Source organism: Cygnus atratus, chromosome 25, assembly GCF_013377495.2.
Source record: "Cygnus atratus isolate AKBS03 ecotype Queensland, Australia chromosome 25, CAtr_DNAZoo_HiC_assembly, whole genome shotgun sequence".
Taxonomy (NCBI): domain Eukaryota; kingdom Metazoa; phylum Chordata; class Aves; order Anseriformes; family Anatidae; genus Cygnus; species Cygnus atratus.
The window spans coordinates 1,581,376-1,594,492 of record NC_066386.1 but is presented as its reverse complement, the minus strand read 5'-3'; the positions used below and the strand labels follow the sequence as shown (position 1 = coordinate 1,594,492).

At 40.7% G+C, this 13,117-nt stretch overlaps 1 protein-coding gene across 1 annotated transcript; it reads left to right on the top strand.

Moving 5' to 3' along the window:
• The first annotated feature begins 2,462 nt into the window (after positions 1-2,462).
• KRT23 (keratin 23) lies at positions 2,463-12,943 on the top strand. The gene is made up of 8 exons (XM_035571442.1): positions 2,463-2,952; positions 6,639-6,721; positions 7,757-7,913; positions 9,492-9,653; positions 9,744-9,869; positions 10,582-10,802; positions 11,722-11,753; positions 12,410-12,943. Exons 1-8 carry the CDS (start codon positions 2,536-2,538, stop codon positions 12,511-12,513), a joined length of 1,302 nt encoding a protein of 433 aa, XP_035427335.1. The 5' UTR covers positions 2,463-2,535; the 3' UTR covers positions 12,514-12,943.
• The last annotated feature ends 174 nt before the right edge of the window (positions 12,944-13,117 follow it).

The following is a 13,117-nucleotide window of genomic DNA, read 5'->3' as shown; positions in this document are numbered from 1 at the left end:
ATCCCAGTGTCTGTCATTGATAAAGATATTAAACAGCACTGGTGCTGAGGCAGACTGGTTTTGTATTACTTGCCAGGAAAAAATACAATTTGTTTTGCATGACGGCATGATATTCTGTGAAACTGCCAGGAAGTAAGACAGAGGCTATTCTGTCTCACACACAGTCACCTCACCAACAGCCAGGTTTTGGATTTCTCCGAGTAATTTCATGTGAAACAAAGGGTTCATTTTATTTCATGTAATATTATGTTCAGCTTGGCGAAGAGCAGGCGCTGGGGAGACCTTATGGTGACCTTCCAGTACCTAAAGGGGCCTCAGGAAAGCTGCGGAGGGACTCTGCCAGGGAGTGCAGCGACAGGACAAGGGGTGATGCCTTAAATTAAAAGAGGGCAGGTTCAGCTTAGGCACAGGGAGGAAAATCTTCCCTCAGAGGGCGGTGAGCACTGCCCCAGGCTGCCCTGAGGAGCTGGGGGTGCCCCGTCCCTGGCAGTGCCCAAGGCCAGGCTGGATGGGGCTGGGGGCAGCCTGGGCTGCTGGGAGGGGTCGTGCCCATGGCAGGGAGGGACTGGGTGGGCCTTAAGGTCCCTTCCCACCCAAACCATGCTGTGATTCTGTGATTATACACATACGTGTGATTGTTTTTAATGTAGTATTGAGCTTGCTGAACTGCCAGACTAGAAAATTCCATCTGAAATTAATCTCTGGGGAGATGAACTGAGCAGCAGGATACCCGTGGCTCTATTACAGTTTTGTGGGTTTTAAAGTTAGGTCTTCATTTCTGTCTGGTGCTGCAAGCTCTTCTTACTACCAAGCTACAGTGCCAATAATGAACTGCAGGTACCAAACCGCAGCTGTTAATTGCAGCTGTTACCAGAATAGTTTGTCATAGCTATACCTTGTATTTATTGGAAAATAGTATCTTCAATGATTAATTTCCCAAAACAATTAAAAATGTAAGCATTTCTATACAATGAAGTGTATGAGGAATAAGGAGGAATATGTACTCAATGGAAATGTAACTGGTAAAAAGAAAATCAAGAGCTGCTGAGCAAAGCTGACAAGGAACCACAAGGAGGAGCTCAAATCCTGCCCAACTCAGTCACCCAGGACTAGGAGGCATCTTTTCCTGCCTCCTCAGGCCAGGATGAAGTGCAGCAATTCTTTATTTCTGAAAAATGTCAACTGAAACTAACACTGAAAAAAAGACTTCTCCCAGGAGAGCATAATTCTGTTCTGCACAATCCCTCCAACCCTGCCATTCGGAGCGGGTAACAGGTAGGTAACAAGATCCCATGAAAGAGCTGAGCCTTCACTGCTGCGGAGAGAAACAGCCGTACGGCTCCTGCAAGCCCAGCCAGCCCCACACTGCGCCCCAGTTCTTCCTCTGTCTCATCCCTCAGCCGTGCTCTGCAACGTCTGCGAAAGACAGAGGCAAGTCGAGAACCCCAGCTCCTGCCACGGGTACCCTTGGCGATTTATCACCTCCTTACAAGCAGGAGGAATGGGAAAATCATTGCAGAAGCCAGACCTGCCCATTCTGGTTTTGATTTATACAGCTTCAGAAGGTACCTGACACTTTTGAGAAAGCCTGTTTTTGCTTGACTGCCAGGTCAATTTATAGCATTGGTAGCTTTAAATAACCCCTTCAATTTGGGGAGTATTGTTACAAACTCATATTCTAAATATTTTCTACAGCTAAAAATACAAATATCTTAATAGCACTCATATTAATAACAGCAATACATTCCTGCACTACTATCTACTACAACAAGACTATTGAAACTGAAATATGACTGCACCTTGAATCATGAAGAAGAATCACTAGAAAAGACTGCTAAGTATCTAATTCTCGTGGATTTCTATGAGAAATAGGCAGCTGAAAGGAATAGCTGAGCCTGACTCACTTTGGACTGGAGTTTAGCTAAATGATAGAGCTTGGTTAACTTCATTAAAGTCTCATGTCTCACACAGGCTGAAGCTGTTTGGTACGCTAATGACAGCTTGATAGGACATGCTGAGTTTCAGGACGCACAGACTGCTATAATTCTAAAGCCTGAGAATTATGACAGAAAAAAAGGGGTTCTGGGAGACCTGTCCCTGCCCTAGCTCTCCATGTATTCTGTAATGGGTGATATTCTTCCCTTCAAAACAGGAAAATATAATGTATTTACTAAAGGGTTAGAAAAAACTTCGAAGCAGAGCTGATCCAGTTCCACACCTACTGCTTTTAGCCACACCTCACAATTATAATATGAAAAGAGAAGAAAAAAAAAGAAAAGAAAAGAAAACAAGCAAAAGGAAAACAATCCGGTATGTGGCTGTGATTCCAAATAATAACAACAGTGTGTGCATGCTCATAAATGCTTCAGAATTGACCAAGAGGAAGCACGTTTCGTGATGACACAATCTTGTTGCTGTAGTCATTCATCGAAGGGAACTCCCACAGGAAAAGGCATAAAGCTGCTTAGGGAAGGCTAAGAAGCTGCTCAGTGCTAGTCAGTCAAACATTGGGTTAGATCCATAACTGAGCTAAACATGAGTACCAGCCAAGGCCCTTTTCAATTTTTTTCTGGGTCCCTCAGGGGTAGTTCAGGGTGTGGTTTGGCCCAGCAAGGAACTTCTTACAGACCTTCAGGTGCAGATGGTGGTGCCAGCAGCATGCACACCTCTTTCTCCTCTGCCAGACCCCTCTGTCTGGCTGCCGGAGGAGAGGCATCTTGGGGATGCTTCGGCGAGCACCACAGGGAAAGCATCTTCCTGGGTGGGAATGAGAAACAGACCATGCAAAACCTGAATGACCGTTTGGCTGCCTATCTGGACAAGGTCCGTTCCTTAGAAGCAGCTAACGCTCAGCTCGAAAGCTGCATCCTAGAGTGGCACAAGACAAAGTCTCATGGAGAGAGGCATGACTTCAACCAATACGAGCAAAACGTCACTGACATGCAAAGACAGGTAAGTCAGAGCTATAAGAACTATGTCATTCTATGCTCCTTTAAGGAATCTGGGTACTCAGTTATGCTGATGGCTTTCCTTTAAAGAAAATTAAGTAAAACATTTTAAATGTCAGAAATACAAATGAAAGTGGTAGCAGGAGCTGGGCATAAACATTCTTTACCTCCACAAGGAGCAGAAAGGGGTATAAGAAAGTCTGGAAGCAGACAAAGGGGATTCTGCAAGGACTGATAGTATAAAGAGACTTGTGTGCTGCCAAGTGTTCATTCCTGTACATGAAACTGTGGTTTGTGCAACTATGTCTGGCAGAATTTGATCTTTTTGACTGCACATGTATTCAAGCAAATTAAAAAGCAGGCAAACTGAAGAGACTTCCTTCTCTCATGCACGCTGCCTTTAGACACTCTCTTGCCTTTCGTTTCTTTGATTCTTGTGGCAGCAGACGATGAAACTACAGGAGTTTTGGGTCCTAGGAGTTTATGTAATCAGATGGAAAAATACTTCATTGTAATTAAGGAAATAGCAGTGACAAATTCCTTGTGGATGTTTTCACTATAATTAAAAGCAGAATTTCTGGTTCCCGCCAGTAGTTAATATTAACGTTCAACAGTAACTCTTTCAATCTCCCAAACTCACGTGTCTTCAGATTTAAGCATAATATTAATCTGTATTCATAATGAACATACTTAGCTCTGTAACCATCTCTGTGACTAATCACTGTAATTAACTTTACATAGCTATATGGGGCAAAAAGCAAAGCTATTCCAAATGCTACGGTCTTGTTTTCCCCCCAATTTTTTAAATATGATGACTTGGCATTCTCCAAACCCTGAGAATTTTTTTTCTAAAGGGCTTGGAAATGGTGTTATCCCGCACATTTGCTGACAGAGGTCGGGGACTTAATCAAACTCCCTGCTCACTGCTAAATGTGTTGCCTCCAGGCAGAAGATGAGGCAGTCTGACCACAGGCAATGTGCAAGGAGAGCCAGAATTGTCATCACCTAGTTCTATTTTAAGGATAAAGAAAGGTCATCAGTTTCCAAACCTATCACTTAAGCACTTTTTTTTTTTTAACTGATCCAGAGATGAATACTTGTTCATCAAGAACATAATGTGTTCACATTCTTATGGAATTAACAAATCAGAAAGATTTAGGAGGATGACATGACTAAAAGCACAATGCTGATTGTAGAAAAGCCCCCCCCCCTTTTTAAATAGGTTGTACTCAAAATACTTTTTTTCTAACACTCTCCACTAAAATAGCGATGTGCTGGCTGCAGGCACCGTTAGACTAATGGCCATCGCAGCCAGTCTTAATGTGGTGCTTGTACTTGAGAGGAAGGGCTAATAAAGGATTATTTACGGGGGACAATTCAGTGATTAACACAAGATTTTCACTTTCTCTATAAATTATTGCAATTAGCACCATGACTGCCAGTAAAATGAGTGAGAATATAGTATCTAATTATTAACCATAATTAAATTAATTGCCCACAAATTAAAAAGGTGAGACTTATTTAGCACCCAAAATGAATTTTAGACAAAATTTAGGAACATATATCCAGTAACCCAGAAAGTTTGTGATGTAGTGGCTATCTAAACTTCGACGTGTATAATCACCTGGGTCCTACATTTGGAAGCACACTCTTCCCTGGGTGAATTCACGATGAACGTGACAGGGCAGCAAGTTGCCTTGCTCCAGCCCCACTCCATTTTCCCCAAAAGTAAAATAGCACCGGTTCTTCAGGCATTCTTGGCTCCATTTTCACATAAATGCCAGTACATTCTGTCGTCATATTCAAGCATCTGGCACTGCTAAAAATTACACTGATTTACAGAGCATTCAAGGAGGCAAGATCCATGCTATGGACCAAAAGACACATGGCATACTGAGGAACAAGTCAGTGCAGGAAGCCTTCTTGAAAAAAAAGTCTGTTTTGAAAAGGAATTTGAGTGCATTTTGTATATAATAATGTGTGGGTTCTTAAATAAGACATCTGTAAATTTGTTGACTGGTATTAGTGATACATCCATATCCACGATGCATGTAGTGAAGAAATCAGTGTAATTATAAACAGATAAATATCCACGTCTGGAACGCACTGCTAACTGACATAGCAGCAGTATCATACAACAGTTGGCAAAACATTGACAACTGTAACTCCTCTGTTGGATTCTTTATTCTTTCAGACTGCAAAGAGAGTCACAAAACATTTATATATATCTCTATGTGCAGCTGTGTTGCACTGTTATGAAATGGCACAAAGTCAAAGAACTCAAATGGTGCTTTCTCATGGCCTCTCAGTTGTTACCTTCCATAGTAGAATTTACCATTATCTGAGGATGGGTTCAAGAACTGCCTCTTCTCTGACAACAAATTCCAGGCAGCGACACATTTAGAGTCTTGTTATAGTTCTTTAGCTGGCCTCCATCATGTCCCAGGGCAGTATCTGAGGTGTGCTGCTAATCACTAAGAACGTACAGTTTGTTCTGTCTTAGAGATTAGTTAAAACCTTCCACAGGCACATTCTTTTTTTTTTTTTTTTAACTAAGAGAGGTAAACTTTTGACACTTCAGGACAATTTTGTCGTTTCCTGGTGTGTTTGTGATTCATTTAGGTGTGGGAAGTTTTGCTAAAAAGTGCTGAGAGCTCTCTAAACAGCTAGAGATTTCTCTGTGGCCATAAAGCACCTTGTTTCGGCATGTAAGCATTGAGTGAAGGCAGCTGCAACCATGCATCTCTTTCCTTTCTGGTAGAAAAGGGCATGATGTCCCACAATAAGTAGTTCCTCCTAATTATGCATGAGGTTCTAGAGTACTTCCAAAGATTCTGAATAGAATACTGAGCTTTTCATATTCAGATCTATAGCTCAAAGCTGCCTCACATTAACAGGGACTTACAAGTCTTTTCAGCACACCCTGAGTACACTAAATGAAGGATGTGGTGCGCTTTCTCCTTTACCTTTCGGAGCAAATTTCAACATTTCAAACCAAAATCAGAATCACGAATTAATCACTGTATGCTGCTGGAGGTTTCGGTATAGTGGCAGGTGAATAATTGACTGGATCATGACAACTGGCCAGTGCTGGTCTCAGAATGACAATCCGTACAACTCCAGACTTAAGCACAAGAGGGGTCCTGTCCTGCTCATGAGTTGCTTCTATCATCATCATTACACCTCTGCTTCTCAGCACTGATTCAGCAAGGTGTTTATGCACATGCTTTTTTCTGAGCATATGATTAATGCCAGCATTTTAACTGTACTCAGACAGAACAATGCTTCTTACTGAAATTTGCCCTAAAGATGAACAAGGCTGCTCTTCCAGCAATATTAAACAGAATCAAAATCAGTACAGAAAGAAGGAGGAAGACAGTGACATTATTCTGTAATATGCCATGAGATTTGTGTATTGTTATCCATATCCTCTGCCTGCCCAGGAATAGTATGATTCCTACTGCTTCATATCCAGGAAAGTAAGACAAAGTAAAAAAAAAGTAAGATTACAGACAAAAATAGCAGAAACATCTAAGTGAATTCGGAAACTAAGTTTCTTTATCTATACTCCTTAAAACTGAAGTTCAACTTTTCTTTCATACAAGCAGCAGGGAATCTTAAATAGCACAGGTTATTCATTGTCACCATATATACGGCAACACCGAGTCTGTTGGATTCTCTGTTTTGCAGATTGAGGATGGCAAGATCACCAACGCCAGCATCCTTTTACAAATTGATAATGCTAACATGGCATCTGAAGACTTCAGGCTCAAGTAAGATCTTTTTTGGTTTCCTGATTAAGTATGAAAGAGAATTAAGCAAAATATTTCTTTTTCTTGAAAATTCAGTCTGATGCCGATTTTACTTTAGCTTTCTGGTGATACTGAATAAATAAAACCAATGTGAAACAAAAAAAATAATTTAAAAAAAAGGATAAAAAAGGATGTAAAACACACAAATGATTGCTGAACAACCTTGAGTCACCCTGTTTATGATACTTAGCTCAGGTCCTGAAGAGCAGGTTTTACAGCAGACACTTGATACTTGTGACAAAAGGCATTTAAAACCATCATCTGGGAGTACAAATTAACCCTTCTCTGCACCCTACGCTTCCTTAATCCAGCCCAAATCTACTTCCTGCACTTATCACTTCTTCCATCCAGCTCCACAAGAAATACGTGTCCTTCAGCATCTTCTGCTTTGGATTCTCAGTAGTTTTGCCACAGTAAATAGGCCAGTGCTTCCCTGGTTACCAGCGCACAGTTTGATTGTTCAGGACATTGTTGAAAGAGTTTTCAGGCCATCTAAAAAGCCCAAATGCTTGGACTGAGAACTTCCAGGTAGATCTTTGCCCAGGAAGGAAATTTACATTTCTGTAAATCAGGCTTCTTAGGAATCATGAAGATCTTGTCTTTTTTTTTAATAGATGTGATCAGCTATTGAAAATCTCATGGCTTTTGATAGCATTGTAATAAATGTACAGACTCAGAGCACTCCATTCCCAAAGCTTTCATAACTTGGTGAATGTTAAATAGGAAAAATAAAAGAGAAGACAACTAGTCCATACCATAGAGGAGCTTTGACAAGGAAAAAAAAAGGAAAAAAAAAGCAATAACGAAACATATCTACTTTTTAAGACTATTAAAGAATTTATCAAAGAACTTATTTTAGAAACAGAATCTGCTTCCTTGGTTTTTTGTTCTCTCTAGTTCCCCTCTTAGAGGACTTACGCAAGTCTACTTCTCTGTGGTACTACTTATACACGAGGCAGTTTGATCTCAGGCTTTCTCTTCTCCTTCCCGATAAAGGTACGAAGCTGAGAAGACTCGCAGGCAGGGAGTGCAGTGTGATGTTGAGAACTTGCGTAAGGAGCTCGACGGCCTGACCATTGTTACAACAGATCTAGAAATGGAAATTGAAGGCTTGCGAGAAGAGCACATCCTCAGGAGGAAAGACCATGAGGAGGTAGAAAAAGTTACACTATCATACAAATCTTTGCTACTGTGTAATTAACTTTGAGTAAGATCCACAATCTATAAATGGGATTGATGATTCAGAACCCAACCATGTTTCTGACAGAGCCAACGAGAGTCAGATGAGGCACGAAGTTTGTGTGCTACTTTACCAACTAAACCAGGATTTCAGGAAGGATAACAGATTGCTGTATTTCTCCCAGACTCTTTTCTAGTCAGCTACTCATTTGTCGCACGCAGCTAATAATAACTTCCATATTTGACAGAAATGTTCTCAGAAATACCTAGATCTACGTACACAGAGATTTCACGTAAACAGGAAGCGTTACTGGTTGCTGCTGAGTTTTTCAGACCGCAGCCTTTCCCCTCACCTCGGGATATATCATTTCACAGAGTCACGGAGTGGTTGAGATGGAAGGGACCTCTCGGGGTCATCTTGTCCAACCCTCCGGCTCAAGCAGGGTCCCCTACAGCAGGCTGACCCGAACTAAACAGATCTTAAATTCACAAGGGATCAAAATTGAAAAGATTGGTTAGTGAAGCCACATGAGACTACTTATTCTTGTAAAACTTTAAGCATAATTAATTAGATAACACTCAATCCCTGTCAAAAAACGTGCTGCTGTCTTAATTCAGAGCTATACCAGAGTAGTCTCTGTTATTCCCTCTTATGTAATACCACTGCAGGAAACATGCTGCTTTCATTTTGCTTGATCTGGTGTTTTCAGTTAATATCTAATATAGAACCAAAGACCCTACTCACTACCTGTGGGTTACTGTAAAGGAGAATAGAAACACAAGGGTTACACAGCAGCAGGTGAAACTGTCTTTGGCTGGTCCCCTTATGGCCCAGGATATGAACTGAACAGCTGTCATAAAACAGTTTTGGGAATCAAGGCAACCAACAGAGACATCAGCATGTCCAGCTGATCTACATTGCAGAGGCCGTGATGTCATACCCAAAATGCTGCTTTGCCTGGACGCTTTTGAAAATGGTACCTAGCACATAAGATTGTGCTACACCAAAAGGAATGTTACCGTACCTGCTCGACTTGTCCTGTAATTATGTTGTTTACACAGTAATTATATGTTTTAATCCAATTATTCCTTTAACAATTACATAGAACTTTTATATTACTCTCCTGTAAACTTAGTTACAGCTCCATAAATATTAACATACAGGGTAAGAAAGACGAAATTACTGTTAGATTTTCATGAAAAGTTCTAGGCTCATAATAGATAAATAAACTAAAAATCTCAGTGCTTCTTCATTAAATATATATCTTCCAGAAACATTATTTGAAAAGATCTTCTGCGATGTTTTTTATTGAGCTCTCTAGCACAGATCTGCCATGGAAGCAGGTATCAGTCACTGGTTTAAGTCATGTCACACTATGATCCATATATACATTTTCAAAATAGTGTTAACTAATCTATATAACAAACTATTATAATGAAAAAAATATTGTGGGTATTTTGAGACGATGGAACTGAAGGAGACAAGACAGGGACAAAAACTGTTTCCCTTTTCATGAACAAGTTTGCTTGTTTCATCTGCTGATATCAACAGGATATGGAAGCAAATCGCTCATCACAGGACTTTAAAGTCAATGTAAAAGTAAATGCACCACCTCCTGAAGACCTAGCCAAGATTCTAGCAGAAATAAGAGAAGATTATGAAGCCATAATTGAAAAGAATCGTCAAAGCCTCGACAGTTGGTACAAAGAACTGGTAACAGCTCTTTCCTGTTCATTTCAAAGATCCCTGTTGCTGTACCTGACTGCCAGAATCAGTAAACTTTTCTCTTGTTTTGCTCCGCAGAGCTCAGCTGCATCTCTGGCAGCAGTCCCTAATCCAGAACAGATACAGAGCAGTGAGAACGAGATCAAGGATCTAACCCGTACTTTACAGTCCCTGGACATTGAGCTGCAGGCACAGATGAGTAAGGTATCTACTGCAGACATCTCTGGCTGGCCACTGTTACATCATAAATTCATAGGACCTGCCTTGGACCAATTCTTTGCTTAAATTATGCCTAGCGTAATTTTCTTGTAGTTATTAAAGTATAAGTGAAATTGGAATTTGGATCATACTTGACTTTGCCAAAATATGGAAAGTAGATTCAGCAGCCATCACCAAAACATGAAAAATGTCTCACCTTACAACAATATATGGGGAGAAGAAAAAGAAAATACAGGAGAAGTGACTCCATGATCTAAAAAGACAGATAATATAAATTTCATATTTACAAACCATGTTATAACACATGAAATATCTAAACTGTGAAAAATACAGCTTTAATAAAAATTCAGCTTTTGTAGAGGTGAAAGCTCACATATCCATGTCTTGGGAGACTTTGAAGCAATCCTGTACAGCAAAAGCAGGAACTGACAAAAAAGTCAGCAGTTACAGGAGCAACAGCTTATGAGAATAAGCATTATGGCAGGGACAAATTACTCAGTTTTTGCCTTTCATTATGCACACACAACACAGCTTCATGATTCTGCTGTTTTCACGTGAATAGTCATGCAAGTGCATAAGTGTTTAAATGACCACAGCCTGCATTTTGTAATCTCCTGGCCAGGGACCAAATTTGCTGGTATTTCTGCATTATACCTGCTACATAAATAATAATCATAGAATTGTTATCTGCTGTCAGAAACACATGCTGGAAGACACCTTGGCTGACACCCGGAATTACTATGCTGTTGCACTTCAAAACATGCAGCAGATCATCTCCAAATGTGAGGAAGAGCTAAGCCAGCTTCGTCATGACATCAAGCAGCAAAATAACCAATACAAAGTTCTTCTTGGGATTAAAACACGCCTGGAGAAGGAAATTTCCACTTACCGCCTGCTGCTGGAAGGGAATGTAGACGGGTAAGGCAAAGCTGCCCTGACTGGAATAGATGAGAAGAGAGTTCTTGTTTTCAGCTTATTTATTTGTTTGTTTATGTTTAATCAAAGCTTGTGAGTTCCATACTACATGAAGGGCTGGTATTTTAACTTGACGGATCTTAATATAAAGCTTGAGCCATTTAATATAAGGAGAAACTTGAATCTGTGTAATCTGGATTACCTAAATTAATATAACAATATATTTTTTAAAATAATTTCTACATTCCCACAGCATGCCTCTCTCTGCTGAGGAAAAAAATGCCAATTTCAGTAAAACTCATAGTCATTTCCAAGCTTCAAGACAAGTTCTAGATCAAAACGAAGCCCGGAGTCAAGTGCAGCTGAGTTCTGCTCAGCCACCTGCAGCTAGAAGTACCAGCACACAAACCCGCACAGCATGGCCCTGTGCGGAGGGGCTGTTTGGTTTCCCCATCTTTTTTTTTTTCTTTTTTCTGAATCTCTGCATTCAGAAATCTCTGGGCCTCTCTATTCTTTGTTCTCCCATCTGATACACAGAGCATGGTTTATTTACACAAAATAGAAAAAGGAAGGTTAACAATAACTGAGCACCTCCGGAGCCAGGGCAGTGGGGCACCAAGTACAGGGTTGGGCATCAGGAACCAGGCTGGGACCTGAGCAGCTCAGAACATACGAGGAGCAATGTGCCTGTCTTTAATAGAAGTGATACTGAATGCACAAGGGAACTACTTCAGCTGAGGGCATCTGTACCTACGACTAATGAAAAGTTCGTATACTACAAAAAGTCCCTTCTTATTTTTTTTGTTTTCATCTCTTTTCATATTGGAATGCGGCCTCCTTAGAATCAGTGAGTTGAAGGGGATGAATAACTTCTTGAGATGAGTATACTCATCACTTTGTCTCTGTTTCATTTTCTTTACAGGAAAACAAAAAAATCTGAATCGAAAGCTAAAGGTAAAAGTCCCGTATTTTGTTCTCTATAGTAGCTTTTAATTATTGTCATTTCCAATCAAATTTTACTCAGAATAATTTTCATCTTAAGGAGCTATGAAAGGTTTGCATTGCAATTAATTCTCATGTAGGCCACATTTGAGAATAATTTCAGTGATTCATCTGCGAAGGACTGCACTTCAGAGCACATTCTGCTGCGTCTGCCTGCTCACGGGCTGCTCTTCACACTGACCTCTGCCAGTGAAGCACGCTGTCCAGAGCTCAGACTCGAGCCTAAAGCTTTCATGGTATATGAAGAGGCAGAGACTCCATTTGGTGACTAAAACAGTCTTAGGACTTGAGAGCAAACAAAATCTGCATGTCTGGAAATTCGTATTCTGGTATGAGCATGACCTACAGACATGCAGGTTAATTTGCTCTGAAGTTAGATTTGCATTGGCTGGGATGCAGCTTTATTATTCATTTGCCCTGACCTGGACAAGGCCCAGGGTGACTTTGTTAACATTTCACAAAGAGCAGTAAGTATTGACTAAAAAGGGAAACATGTAAAGATAAATCAGTCGAGGAGGCAGCTGGTAAATTACTGTAAATGAAGTTTTCCCTGCATCATCTCTTCTCAGCATTGCTTCTTGTATAATTAGCCTTTCATTTTCTTTCAGAATATGCCGGGCTGACCAATCGAAAGATCAAAGCAATTGTGCACGACAGCGTGAACGGGCAGGTGGTATCCTCCACCGTCAACGAGATCTACCAGCAAGCATGAAGCAAGAAGTCCTGCCAGCTCCTGGCTCCCCCGGCGGGCTAACGCGCAGCCTCTGAGAACTCCCTTGTGCAACGCGTGCTGTGTGTTGGTCTTGGTGTGTGTGAAAAGGGGATACTGTAGTGAGCTCACTCCTAAACTGACCTGCAGCCTACTGCTGAAAAGTGCCACACAGAGCTAGGTAGAACTGGTATGTTAAAGGGCTTCTAGTCACCACAACGCTGAAGACAAACTACTCAATGGAAATGACTGTCTGAGTTGGTAATATATGTATTATGCACTTCTCACCGGGGCATGAATCTCCATCTGTGGTTCATTTATTGCTCTGCAAATTAACTATAATTTAACGTGAATAATCTCTTAACTTCGGTCTTATGTCTTTTATCATATACCTCACTGCTGCCAATAAACCCTTTTCCATTACTTGTACTGTTCATTGGTATTTCTGATTTTGCTTTTTCTTAAGTATGCACCAGCCCCAAATGGCAGTGCTATTGACGCAGGTCCAAAAGACTGCAAAAGCCTCATTGTTTCAGCGAGTATGAAAGTGGAAGGACACAAATAAGAACAAAAGCCGTGACGCAAGCTACAGTTGATATTTATATAA

Coding starts and splice junctions, on each gene's coding strand:
- KRT23 (XM_035571442.1), top strand. CDS start 2,536: ATGAGTACCAGCCAAGGCCCTTTTCAATTTTTTTCTGGGTCCCTCAGG. Junction 9,870..10,581: donor TGCAGGCACAGATGAGTAAG/GTATCTACTGCA, acceptor ATCTGCTGTCAG/AAACACATGCTGGAAGACAC. Junction 10,803..11,721: donor CTGGAAGGGAATGTAGACGG/GTAAGGCAAAGC, acceptor TTTTCTTTACAG/GAAAACAAAAAAATCTGAAT.